This window comes from Meleagris gallopavo, chromosome 15 (genome assembly GCF_000146605.3).
Source record: "Meleagris gallopavo isolate NT-WF06-2002-E0010 breed Aviagen turkey brand Nicholas breeding stock chromosome 15, Turkey_5.1, whole genome shotgun sequence".
Taxonomy (NCBI): Eukaryota; Metazoa; Chordata; class Aves; order Galliformes; family Phasianidae; genus Meleagris; species Meleagris gallopavo.
The window spans coordinates 6,422,500-6,437,084 of record NC_015025.2 but is presented as its reverse complement, the minus strand read 5'-3'; the positions used below and the strand labels follow the sequence as shown (position 1 = coordinate 6,437,084).

Sequence of the window (14,585 nt, the reverse complement as noted above, 5' to 3'; positions counted from 1 at the left end):
TACACTGAACTCAGCCAATCAGCCAACATCTCTTCCCCATTGCCCCACACTATAACTCTTGGTCCAAAGCTGTTCTCAGCTTGTTCTCTCTCTGGTGCAGTAATTCAGACTATGAGCCATTTCATGTCCCATAAACCAGACCACATAATTTTAGTGAGCCATGAAGTTTTCATAAGTTGACTGCATGTTCATGCTACGGAGGCACCTAGAACAAAACGCTCTGGTAAAATCTTGTCTCACCAGCCTTGTTTTATTCTAAGAGACAAATTCTTCTTGTGCAGTGCACAATGGCTCAGTGTCTACAGGTTCAAATTACAGTTCTATGGAAGGTGAAAGTAAAAGGAGAAAAGGGCGGATTATGTTGTTTCCTATATATTATATCTTCAGTTCTTTCTGACTTTTCATATGCCATTCTTCCTAACATTTACTCTGTTCAGTACAGTAATGATGTTGTAGCTGCTAAATAACTAGCTTCAGATACATTGTAAGTAATTTAGAGAATAAATGTTCTGATAATTACTAATTTCATTAATAGTCTTGCTTTAAGGGAACAGTAAAATTATAATTTTCAAATTCCTGTGTTGCGACACATGGCAGTATTACCTTTTCTCTTCTGAATTGGTGTAGGAATACACTATAGATGTATTTTTCCGCCAAAGCTGGAAAGATGAGAGATTAAAATTCAAAGGACCTATGACTGTTCTCCGGTTAAACAATTTAATGGCGAGCAAAATTTGGACACCTGATACCTTTTTCCACAATGGAAAGAAGTCAGTGGCTCATAATATGACGATGCCAAATAAATTATTACGAATTACAGAGGATGGGACCCTGCTGTACACAATGAGGTGAGCCCTCAAATATTTTATCTTTCGTTTGACAATTTAAGTAGGTAAAGTTATTTTCCAAACAGGAAGGATGTTCCTTTTTGAGGATTATTTGATTCTTGTTAAATAATCTTTTTCACAATAAGGTCATAGTATGATGGACAAAAAGGCATTTGCAAGTGTTTTGTTTTCCTTCCGCTGTGCTACCTTTACACATGCTGCACTTTTCTTTTGAGAAGGTAGAAGGCCTAGAGAGTTAGGAAACAGTCAGTTTGCAGAGGACCTTAATTTTGAGTTGCTTTCAAGGATTCCATCAGCAAAGTAGAATTACAGAATAGTTAGGTTCAAAGGTACCTTAAACATCACTTAATTCCACGTCATGCTCTGGGACACCTTCCTCAAGACCAAGTTGTCCAAAGCCCCATCCGATGTCACCTTGAACACATTGTAATTTCTTGTGCTTTTTGGGAATACAGAACATGTAAAAAGAAGAACATTTCACTAAAGTATTTGAAATGTTGGTTTTTTGTTTGTTTGTTTGCTTGTTTTTTTGTTTTGTTTGTTTGTTGTTTTTTGTTTTGTTCTGGGATCATTCTTGTTAACATATTATTCTTTTTATGACAATAATAACTTGAGCTAGTCAGGTGTAAGCAGAGGTCGTTATTTTAAAACAATGATGATGCACAGTGGTGGAAATGTTCTGAATTGAAAAGAACCGTGAACTGAGCAATGAAAGAAATGACACGTTGCCTCTACATGGCTATATTTATGTGACACTTCTGTCTGAAAATCAAGATGGGTAGTTCAGTAAGTAGGTGAACAGTGAGCTTTCTTTTAACAATTCTGAAAATATTTTTAAAAGCAGTACAAGTATTTGAAGAAAATAAAGTCTCCAGACACTTGAGAGCTTACCAAATATGTTCAGTTTATTCTGAAATGTCTTTCAAGACTGCCAAGGCTAGGGTACAATGTGGTTGATTGGTACTTACACAAGTCTAGGTCAGTTTTTCTTTTCTGGCAAAATGCTTGTTCAGGAATTAATTCCCAAGAACACTACCTTGGTAGCACACTGTTCACATCTCTTTTTTGACCATAAAAATTTCTATTTCCTCATATTTGTAAGTGTCTTAATGCAATCTTTTGCCTGGCATTCAAGTATTGCAGTCCATTCCTTGCTGACATGTGTGTGATATGTGATTGTTTCAGGAAATGTTTTTAGTTTATTTGATTTCTCATACTCAGCAACATGTTGCTAGTAGCAACAAAATGATTTCAACAAATGTTTCAGCACCCCAAACTGGACAATTTAGTGATGGCAGCATGTAAAAAATTTTGGTTTCTGAGATTTTACTCCTCATCCCAAGTTAGAAGTATAAGCATGTCTCTGCTGTACAATGAGACATGGTAAAGAGTAGTCAGATTCAATGCTGTGTTTACATAGGTCTATCTGCATTCTGAGACAGGCCAATTAGGTCCTGCTCTAGCTGCTTATTAATCACATAACAGATGATAGACTATTTTATGTGTCTTAATAGAAGTCTATTTATTATTTCTATGAAAGTAGAATAAATATGTCTTTTTGCTCATTGATCCATTATAGATTGACTGTGAGAGCAGAATGTCCAATGCATTTAGAAGACTTTCCTATGGATGTGCATGCTTGCCCCTTGAAATTTGGAAGCTGTAAGTTTATTTTTAAATTGAGATTTCTCCGTTTTGAGGTCACTCTATAGACATATTGCACAACTGAGTAAACATCAAGGTTTTAATTTGGGGTACTTTTAACTTTTAATGGTAGTCTCATTCTTACATATGTTTATATTTCATAAAATGAGTAATTCATAATCTAATGAATAAGACATAGAAGTGCCTTAAACACGTTCCAGTGTCATGCCTGGACATTCACAAAGGAGAAAAATGGTATCACCCCTAACTTCTAGAAAAGTAGCTTGTCACACACAAGGTGTTGTTAATCTTAGGGTTACTTTTTTTGTTGTTATTTTTTTAAGTCGCAAAGTGAGTTTTAAAGATAAGTAATACAGACCATGAATAACTCAACTGGTATAGGTAAAAATAATTTTCCTACCATGATTTTGTATGTTTAGAACAAAATTTCATTTAAGATTACAATACCATTCATATTTCAATCATGCAACATTTCTAGAAGTGGAAAATGTCACAAAACTCCAAAGGGAGATTGCAACTTGCAACAGATTTGACCTTACATTAGAGAATGCACCAAATAAAATATAATATAATTGAAATCAGAGTAATAGCTGACAGCACTTCAGATAACTCGAGAATTTCTCTCCAAAAATTCAGTTTGAGTAGCAGCCCACATGACGCTGATGCTTAAAAGTTTACTAAACTTGCTATTACCAGAAATTAAATAAGAGGTCTGCTCTGAAAGTAATGCCTCCTCTTCCACTTCATTCGCCTGCAATGTCAGAGACAGATGTTGGTGAGATGACAGAAGAGGTTTGAACCTTCCTACAAACCTTCCATTCCATTTTGTTGCCATGTGACAGATGGCAGCACAGGGGCAGTCTGACAAAATGGCATCTGACATGGAAGCATGTATGAAGCAAAGGTGCTTCAGTGAATTCCTCCACCCAGAATAAATGGCACCCATTGACATCCTCTGACACTTGTTGAATGTTGTTGGAGACCAAATAGTGGATGTGAGCACAGTGAGGCAGTGTTTCAGCAGTGACAACAGTGTCAGTGGGTCACGGGTCACTAGCACAGGTGCAGATCTTTATGAGCAGAGCATGTAGGCTTTTGTTCATCACTGGCATAAATGGATAGCTAATGGTAGTGACTACACTGAAAAACCTTGTTTTGTAGCTGAGAATTTGCTCTATCAAATAGTGTTATTGTGGTCTTTGTATCTGTTGTAGTTTCCATGGAAATAAGGAGGAGGCAATACTTTTGAAGTGACCTACTTTCAACTCCTGCTGAAAGTCTTAAAGGAAAGGGGAAAAAAAAAAGTGAAGATCTGCTTTATTTCAGTTCAACACAAAACTAGGAAGATAAAATGTGTGGAAAATATAATATCGTACAAATTGTTTTCTCAGTGGCAATTTTTTTCTAGTAGAAATAGGTCATTTCACTGATAATGGGTACTTAGTGACTTGATCTATTTTAGAAGCCAACAAACAAAACACCCTATTCATTCTTCACATGGTCCCAGACAGGATGATGGTTTACTTTAGACTGGCTACCTCTATGCTTACTATGAGAAAGCACTGGTGTTTTCTCTTTAAAGAGCTACTAGCCTCCTAGATACAATTTACAGAACAGAAGCTTATACAAACTTGAAGTATAACTGACAGGAATAGCTTAGTACTTGAATGTCAACCTTTCTTACAGCAATTCCAATACAGCTTTTGAATTTCCTGTAAATCAGAAAGGGGAAAAGAAGTCTTAGTCTGAATAATATAGAGTAGATAGCTGCAATGGATCTTTGATCAATAACAGCATACCTGTGCATTTGGGATCACCTGGGATCCCACTTATACCAGAAGCAGTCACAGGACTGAATTTCTTTTGAAATGCATATTGAATGTATGCTGGATCTGGAAGACAGAAAGATGGGTAAGCATGCATAAAACCTTCTGATAGAAAGCTAAACCATCAACAGTTTTTGAACAAATGTGAACTAGCAGACTGAATTTTTATAGACTTGATGTCTCTCAGCATATCTGTGTATCATTTAGCCACACCCTTAAACATCAGACACTAAAGTGCGAACAATAGTTTCCTTTCTTTTCCTATACTCAGCTATTTTTGGCTCAGTGTGTCCCAGATTAGAGTACTCTTGGCTCAACGAGTGCGTGGTTTTCCAGATTAGTTGGGATCTTGCCTTGATTAAATGATGAAGAGATAAAGAAATTATGCAAAGGATAGATAATACAGATGCAAATACAGCTCTAGAATCACACCACAAGGTGAAAACAAGACAGCAAAAATATGTGCATATATTTCTGAATATCATTTGTACCTAAATTTGTTTCCATTTTATTCTGCAATACATTTTTATTATCATAATATATATTATTTCCCTTAAATTAACTAAAGGATAATCAGTGAGTGTTATTTCTAATTGAAATATCACTTATTACCTTAAATTCATAGATGATAATTAGTACTCCAGTCTCAGAGTGTGGGCCATTTTATTGCACAAACTATTTGCAGTATTTTTCCATTTCGAACACAAACTGATTATTATCATGCCAGCTGTCCCAAACGGGAGCTAACAAAGCAAGTGCTTCCAAATGCTGGGAAATGTTGTGAGACAAGATCAAAGCATTTTCAGGGAAACTCTGTATTCTCCTAATAATTTTAAAGGAATTTATAATCTGGGGTGGTGTGTTCTGCAGCATGCTTGTACTGCAAACACTGCGGAGGAATCCACTATCCAAAATAGAACCTTAAATCTGGACCTCCCCCATCCGTCTCATTAGATTATAGAGCATAATTACCAGATTATAAAGTATTTCTGTCTCAATATTTGATTATTCATAAATAGAAGTCTCTCTCACTGGACAAGTGGCTAGACTTGGACAAGTTATGGAAACAGGTCTCATAGCTGTACATATAAAAAGAGAATAAATTTATTCTTACAAAGAGAATATATTTTATCTTAAACTGAATTGCTGCTTTTTCAGTGAGAGCCACCTTCCAATACATTTGGGAGATTCCCTTCAGACAACTAAAGTAATTCATGAAATTAATCTTAATGGACTGAAGAATTTACTGAAAAAGACCTTTAATTGTAGTGAAAGCCGCTTTTTATGTGCAAATTGCAATACTAGACTTAGTAGCTCCCCAAAGTAGTGTTTGCCCAGCAGTATTTGTTTTGAATTAAATTGGATAAGAGTTTTTCCATGTCCTCTACTGTTACCCATCTCTTATTGGAGCTGGATTCAGAAAAGCCTCATACTGAAGGAGTGGCACATCTCCCATGGATTCTGCCTGTACTGTAGAGGCCAATAAATGCTTGACCCAGCTCCAAGGCTAAAATGACTTGCCAAAATAGCAGCTTAAGCTAGAGGTTATTCCAATGTAAATTCAATGTGACAAATGCTAAAGAGGCTTCTGGAACAACAGAAAGCCATATGTTGGCATAACAAAATCAGAAAGGCAGCTGCTGTCCTCAACTCTTCCCACAAAAATCTGATTGTCCTCAATTCTTCCCACAAAAATCTGATTGTCAGTATAAAATGAAGGCAACTCTGCAAAGCAATAATGAAAGGAGCAAAAGAATATGCTGCTACTTATGCAATGTCAACTGGATCCTGAAGATAGGAGGGGGAACACACCATCCGTGGTGAAAATAGTGAACTGAACATGGCTGGATGGCAGTCACTGGGCAGATAGGGTCCATTTCCAGCACTGGTGAGTGTGCTACCTTCCCTCTGAGTTCTCATTCAGTGGTGCTCAGCAGTTCAAGAAATCAGCCCCCTCTCATAGACTTCATGTGTGCTCCAGAACAAGTGTTTCTAAGCTGATACTATCCCCTTTTCTTTATTTGGCTAGAATAGCAGACAAACTCTTGTAATTACTGTGGCCATTATTTTTAAGGTCAGAATTATAAATAAGTAGATTTGCATTTACAGTTGCTTCCAAAAGAACTATGCATATGTTACAGTGCTTGGGGAATATGAAGTCTGAGGGCAAAAGCAACCTTGCACTTCAGTAATCAGGATCAAATGCCATGCAGTTAATTTACCAGTATGCTCCATCTAAAACCACCTCTTCAATTACTGTTATCTCTTACACTGATAAGATAAAATTATTAACTCACAAATGAGGTCAAGTGAATAGATTCCTCCTTTCCCTTTCCTGCTTACCAGGTCTGAAATGTACAGGGAAAATCTCATCTAGCAGGTAGGAATCAGTCAGTCATTTAAATATACATTTATAGTGGCATTTTAGATGCCCTAAGATGTCCCATCTGGCTTTCAGCTGCCTCTGGTGGGAGCAAGCTTTACATGGGCTCTAATCACACACTCAGTCCCATACATGTCTTGGATACTCCTAGGTGTCAAGAACGACACTCAATGCCTCTATGTAGACAGCTAACTCCCACCCCAACTGCTCAAAGCGAGAGCTGTCAGACCGCAGACCACACAAAATGACAGAACAGTATTGCAAGACTAAGATAAAAAAAATAGTATACAGTTTAATTCCTGAAATAATATAAATAATAAACTAATAATAGCACAAAACATCTGGATGGCATATGTAGGATGCTACTGAATATCTATATAACATGCTTGAGGAATTGAGATTGGAGAGTCCAAAAATCCAGCAGAAATATCTGCTATGCCTGTTATAGAACAAAGGCAGTGTGAGAGGGTGGTGCCAAAGTAGAGAGCTCTGGTCAGGCTAACGAAGAGGTCAGTGAAACTACTCTGAGGTGGACTTAGTTTATTACAGTGGCTCAAGCAACACCACACCACCACAAACTGAAAATACTGGGGCTCATCTTTCTCAATAGTTGATAAAAATTAGAAAAAGAGCTTGAGTTCTTCAATGACCCTGAAATTCCATGCCTAACTCTTCTTAATGATTATTTAGATTTTTTACAGTTAGGAACAATGTAAGAAAGATAAAATCCTTCATACCACTGAGGATGAACCTGAAACTTGCCCGACAGCATCTATTTATCTGATCATCACAAGAACAGGCATAGGCAGTTATACTTGCCATTGACAAAAAGTTGCAGTAAGCAACTGCATTTTCTGTAGGTGGTGAAAGAGAAGTTAACATTAATCTACTGCTCAAAACAATGTTAAAGTCATATGGCAACAGAAGGTGAAAAGCTAAAATGTGCTGTATTTGTTTTACATTAGATGCTTATACCAGAGCAGAGGTTGTGTATGAATGGACACGGGAACCAGCAAGGTCAGTGGTGGTGGCTGAAGATGGCTCTCGACTGAACCAATATGATCTGCTTGGACAAACTGTGGACTCAGGAATCGTTCAGTCCAGCACAGGTCTGTGAAAAAGGTTTGCTGGGAAGGGTTGTGGTTTTGCTTTAATGGAAGATCTGTAACATCAAAGCAGAATTTAGAGCAGAAGAAGAAAAACTCAAAAAACAACTGATGAGAATGAGAGAGAGAAACGACAATATATGGCTTTTAGGTTAGGGAAACACAGCTCTGAAAAGATAACATATCCTGAGATTATTTCCTGCTTAAATTGGTTGTTAAAATATTTCAACAGTTGCAAAGCTTCCTATAGTGGTGAATCTAACCAGAAAGAAAGAAACAAAGCAATCTACGCTATAAAGAATCTTTCCTCATATCTTTATCATATTATCTGCTTACTATATATAAGAGCATCAGAATACGAGTCCTCAAAAACCATGTTGTGGAAACAGTGAAATAAGGTGCTGAAAGTAAGCACATATTTTCTCAAGAAGGTATTTAGAGGGTGAAAAAAATTCACTGAATTAACAAAAAACATTTGGAACATCAAACATAGGATTTGTGTATCTTAAGTTCTGCATCAGCTTTAAATCTAAAACTACTAGAAAAGTGGTAGAAAAAAATAACCCATGCTTTTATGTTATATATTTATACCTTTGAAGCTGGCTAATTTGGAATTTTACTTTAATTACTTTGGAAGGGCACAAAGATCTAAACACAGTCATAAACTGAGCACTGAGGATGAACAAGACCTCATAGCCTTGTCTGGCTTGAATGTTCAATGGACCAGAGAGAAGAACTCCATTACAAGTAACTGTATGGCTTTGAATGCCCATGCAGTTGTGTCAGAACTCAAGAAAAGCACAGCTACCTAAACCAAACTTTCTAATGAGTCATTTGTAAAGTGAACAGACATTTAAGAGAAAATGAATCAATGTAATGTGAAGCCTAATTAATGTCTGATTTACTTGTTATTTAGCTTGTCAGTATTTATTTGTAAGTCCACCTAAGATACAAAGTTTATCTTATACTAATAAGCATAATATATTTCCAGTGCTCCAATTTTCAAGATACTGCTTGGAAGGCTTCTGTTCAGTACATGTAATTTTAAAAGTAAGTGGAATGGCAGAAATAAGGACTTTGCATAAGAACAATATCAACAGAACTGCTTCCATAGACTTGTTACTTCCATTATTGAGCAATGATTTGCCCATCAGGCAAATAAAATGAGAGAGAACTTTTGGCTGGGCCACAGCCAGAAGTGTTCTGTTGATGTCTGTGGAGCCCGTAATTCACCCCACCTGCCCCTTCCTGAAAAGGCAGCCTAATTTGCGAGGGACTGTACGGATCCTGAGCCCTTTGCTCTTTCTTTTCCAAAGCTATTCACTCTGACCTCGGCACCTGTATGGCTGCCCTTTTGCATTCACCACCAATTCTCTGCTTACCAGGTGCAATACCATGGCAGCAATACAGTTAGAAGAGGCTCATAAGCTTGGGAATGTACAATACCAGATATTGTTCAGGGTAATTAGACAGTACTGCGAGAAGCACCATGTAAATTCTGAAGACAGATAATAAATCTTTAAACAGAACTGAAAGCAAACCTATGAAATGTAAAAACTCGTATTACATGTTCAAGAAAGAACTAAATTATATTTCTTTTGCCCATGATATTTCATAGGATTGAATTCTGTCTAATTTTTATGCCTGACAGAACTCTTTACCAATCCCATCCTAAAAGCAATATAATTAATACTTGCTTAAATAAAATTATATTGTCTAGATGCAGAACAGGTTTATAAAGAATATAATGGATAAAAGCTAAAAATAAGCCCATAAATAATCTTTTAGTACAAATTTGCAACTCTGTTTAGTTAATACCAACTAAGAAAAGTGGTGGAAGAAACTTGTTTGAAAAGTCAGTGTCTCAAAAGTACTTCTTGAAGTTTGTTTTCACCAAAATAGTGGGGATCAGAAGTGATTAATGGTCAACTTTCTGCCCCACTAAGACAGCTGGGCAGCTATCTCAACACAATCCTCCAGCACATCTTTATCCTCTCATCATCTGTTTTAATACACCATGTACGTAATGAAAATTGTGAAATCCCTGCCTGCTTCCAGAGTTGTGGAGGTTGACTCTTGTGACAAAAAAACAAAAGGAGCTGAAGTCAATCTTCACTAAGAGTTCTCAGCACCTCTATTAGGCGAGAAAATGCTCTCTCACAGCTGATTCTGTGGTTCATTAAGGGAAACTTCAAACACTTCAGTAATTTCTGATACTGATAGTTGTCTGGAATTCTAGACACATATTTTCTATACCTACCTTAGGTAGGTATTATCAAAACTATAAATGATTTGATGAAACTGCTATTTTGTTTTGTTTTGTTTCGTTTTCCCCTTGATAGTGGTCCATCTGCTATCCTCATTTCTGGATCTAGAACAAAATCCTGAATTTTTAATGAAAAGAGATCTGCAATTTCTACTATTTAAAAAAAAAAAATAAAAAAATTGTTTTTTTCAGTCTACTTATTCACTCATTCCACCAGTGGAAGAATCTGTTCTGTTTCCTTACACGTGCAGGTTCTACAAGCTTAAATATAGCATTCAGTAAGCAAAATAATACTGCCATTTTGCTTAAGCAGGGAGCCAGTCATTTTTAAGTTACATATGTGCAGTTTCTGTCACTCTTCAACTATCAAGTCCTATTCAGATGGACTTTAAAATCATATTATTTGTAAGTGCTTGAACAGATGCATAAAGGGCTTGGGAAAATTCCCATTTACACAGAATTATTTTGCCACCTTGAACACATTGTTTTGCATAGAGAATCAGCAGGGTTTGTAATCACTAAATGGTATATTCTTTTCCCATTGTTCTAAAACCCTGCTGAGAGAATACTTCTTAAGAGGTGTTATTTGCTCTTGGGTTACACAGCATAAGGAGAGAAATATTTTGCTTTAAACTAATGTCAAGGAAAGCCTCATTTCTACCCACAGTGATAGGATAAGTATTATTACAGTAAACTCATTTCCCTCTTCGAACCTCATGTCTGCATGTCATTAAAATTAACGTGATGCACATTAAGTTTAGGTGCCCACCTGATTAACTGGGTTTATTAAAAATAGTTTAAAGAACATCAAGTAATAGGTGTGATCTGACTTTACTGAATATCAGCCATTTCATTATAAGGACACAGGTTAATTTACAATATCTGAACACTGACTCTTAATTGTGAAACATCATAGAATTAAGGGCTGCTTAAATACCGCAGCAAAAGTGCGGAGCACAGACACAAGCTCTTTCAGAGTGCTGGAAAGATTGAAACGTGGACATGGTTCAAAACATTAGGTTAATGTAAATGCAGGAGTTGTGTGGCCACTTTTAAAGGTTTCATATTGTACAATATGTGTAAATTAAATGTCCTGTAGTTATTTAAATAAGTCTCATTAAGATCTACAATATTTTAATAAATGATTCAAGTCCATTCGTATTTTGAGGACCTGAAGAAACATCTTTGATTTTTAACTGAATTGTAGGCATTGATGCACTTCTTGTGGCATTATCTGCCTCCTAACTCAGACCTGTTGTAGCTCTGAACTGATGAGGGTAATCCTGGACTTTTTAATTGCCTTCATGCTTTGAATCCCGTTCTCATTTCTCGAGGTTAAAAATACTTTCATAATTTAAGCAGCTAAATAAAGTTTCAGAGCAGAGCAATGTGTTCACTCTGTATTCTTAGCTTGCCTTCTATTGTTGCTGAATTAATTCTGGCATACCATTGTGAGCATTCTATATGAGACTGCATTAAAATAGCCATAGCAGATAAAATTAAATTACTGTTTTTTCTAGCTAGGATTGGCATTCTTCCTAAGATTACAGTCGCTGCTGTGGGTTGTTTTGGTGAAAATTAAAGAACAATGGGTAAAAATCACATCAACAACCATCATGTTGCTCTGGAAGTTCTATTTTTTTTATAGAATTTTTTTCTTGTTTAGCCATTGCTTTACCTTAAATTTTTAATTGATTCTCTTTTGTCCATTTGCTATTGACTTCTATTTTATATTGAAACAGATCAGGACTATTGTCACATCCTATCTATAAGATTTCCTCAGGGTTATACATTGAGCAATTGCTCAAATGAATGTTCTTCTAGACTTTCTTTTAAAGAAAAGTGCATTTAACATGCTCAGTGTATAAGCAGTCAATGTCTAGACATAGTTTTTCAATCCAATTTAAGCTATTACTGTTCAGGAGCAACAGTCTCTTTCCAGGTGCCTGTATTTTAAAAGAGAATAATGGTGATTTCACGTCATCTCTAATCTAGACAGAGGTTTTCATCCAGTTATAGTTCCACCTGTTTCATTCCTAAGATAACATCCATTGTATAAAGAATCAATCTACACTGAACAAAATGTCACAGCTATAGGTTTTCCAATCTTTTGAGAATATACTGTTCTTCAAAATATGTTTTCAATGATGTTGTAAATAATAGTCCGAAAATAAGGCATTATTTGCTACCGTCTGGAAAGAAAGAATTATAGAGTTATATAAATGCTAACAATGCCTTTTGTATGTAACTGGAATACACAAATCATATGTTTTTGTAGCACCTAAAACGCTAACGGTAATGAAAATATTCTATACTATTCTTGCATTGGCCATTTACTGGGCAAGAGAATTTAGTGAATTAATAGGATAGGGATGCTTAATATTTAGAGTAGATAAAGCACACACATTGATAATAGAAACATAACCACATCAAAAATTACAATTTAAGCTTGAAACATTTCTGACTTGCTGTCATCACTTGGTCTTTGAATGATGTTTCCATGTGCATATTACAGCAGTTTTCCAGCTTCTAATGGAATGAAATCTTTCACAAGAGGCCTAAACAGCCTCCAATTATAATGCAGACATTCATTCTCCACTACTCAGTGGAGATGAAAAGATGCAAATTTAATTAGTGTTTCCCAGAACTGTCTAATTTTGTTATTATTAGTGGAACTTCAGAATTTGCTTTAAATGTTTTCTTCGGAACTGACCCAATATAATTTGAGGTTGTTTTTTTTTTCTTAAATCAGAGTTGTACATACAGTGAAAAGTGACTTCATTTAAAGTCTCCTGATTTTTGTATTTATAAAAGCTTTACAGTTTTGTTTTTCATTTTTATTTATTTTTAGGGGAATATGTTGTTATGACTACACATTTTCACTTGAAGAGAAAGATTGGTTACTTTGTCATTCAAACTTATCTGCCATGCATCATGACGGTGATACTGTCACAGGTGTCCTTCTGGCTCAACAGAGAATCTGTTCCAGCAAGAACTGTCTTTGGTAAGAAAGACTTATAAACTCCTTGGCAATGACACGCCAAATAAATGTAAGAATTTTTATGGTAAAACTGTTATGCGCAGAGTGATATTGGAGAAGAGCATGTCTACTGCACTATGTACAGGCTCAAGAGATAATGTTTCATTGTAAAGATGTACCAGAAACCTATACAAGTTCCAAACCTTTTAAATTGAGAGTAAAATTGGACCTGAAAATATCTTGAACAATCTATTCCAGTTCTACTTTTCCAAAACAGTATGGATATGAATGAAACATTTCTGATGATGACATGTGACATCCATGATATCCATGGTGGGGACTGTCAGAAAGTTTTAATTAATGGTATGGGTCACTTGATATCCTTGACACCCCCAGCCTCTTTGAACATTTTTAGCTTAAAAATCCCCTCAGTAGGATGCTACTAAAGATCTCCTGTTAAAATCAGTGATGATTTATTGTGCTTACAACAGTGAATAGATGCACTCAATGAACACAGTAACAAGGGAATCTGAAGGACTGTAACTTTATACAGTTGGTCCCCAGTGCTTTAACCACTGCTGGCAAACACTTATTTTAAAATTAGAAACAAACAACTAGCATAATCTCTGAAGATAAGAATCCAAGGCAAGTACTTTGTTAAAAAAAGAAGAAAAAAAAGAAAAAGAAATAACGTATCTTTAAAAGGAAAATAGAACCTGATATTTCTATGATGTGATGTAGTCTTTTTTGTGATGTATGGATGGGACACCTGAGCACATTTGGCAGGAGGATGCAGAAGAGCACAAAGCCAGGCTGGCTGTCACACTCACTTCCTGCCTTAGGGCAGAAGGATGCAGGATGCCATGGGCCTTCCTGCTCTGCATGAGGTAATTTACCCAGCGATGCAGCTGGAGAGAGTTACAAGGCCTGATGTTGAGAAACATGCAGACACTGAAACTCTTGTTGATCAAAAGCTGTTTTTATTGATCTTTCTCAGGCACAATTCTTAGATATACTTTCACTTCCCAAAGCCTCTGGAAATAATTCACAGCTTGCATAACCTTAGACCTCATGAACCAAGTAAAGACTTTTTGTAGATATCTGGATGTGCATTTACAGAAGAACGGTTTAAAGCACAAGATAATTACATTTTATTTACATAATGTGATTTAGATTAACGTCTAAAATTACTTCAGAAGTTTTATCACCAACTTCACTGAGAATTGATCTGGGACATTTACGAGCCTGTGTACTCAAAACTACTGAAGTTGTATCTATTTTATCTCTCTTTGCACATGCCATTTAAAAGGAAATGTCAGATCAGCATTTTGCAATGCCATACTTCATTGTCCCTAGATAGAGGACAACATTTTCTAGTCTCACAATGAATAATACATAATACTGCATGATCTCCAGCTGCTATCTTGAGAGCTCAAGAACCCATGTATTTTCGCAAGTTCTCCTGTTATAAGACAGTTATTTAGTAAACAGTGTTGTATTTACTCCATCAT

At 36.0% G+C, this 14,585-nt stretch overlaps 1 protein-coding gene and 1 long non-coding RNA gene across 2 annotated transcripts in view; one reads left to right on the top strand and one right to left on the bottom strand.

The window, feature by feature from the left end:
- The window catches only part of LOC109370060, a 79,456-nt gene that overhangs the window by 14,185 nt on the left and 50,686 nt on the right, over positions 1-14,585 (bottom strand). The gene's annotated exons all lie outside the window — the stretch shown is intronic.
- The window catches only part of GABRA1 (gamma-aminobutyric acid type A receptor alpha1 subunit), a 37,598-nt gene that overhangs the window by 17,413 nt on the left and 5,600 nt on the right, over positions 1-14,585 (top strand). Inside the window, exons 4-7 of the mRNA XM_003210278.4 lie at positions 628-848; positions 2,428-2,510; positions 7,688-7,831; positions 12,946-13,098. Coding sequence (XP_003210326.1) covers positions 628-848; positions 2,428-2,510; positions 7,688-7,831; positions 12,946-13,098 — 601 coding nt within the window. The remainder of the gene's footprint in view (positions 1-627; positions 849-2,427; positions 2,511-7,687; positions 7,832-12,945; positions 13,099-14,585) is intronic.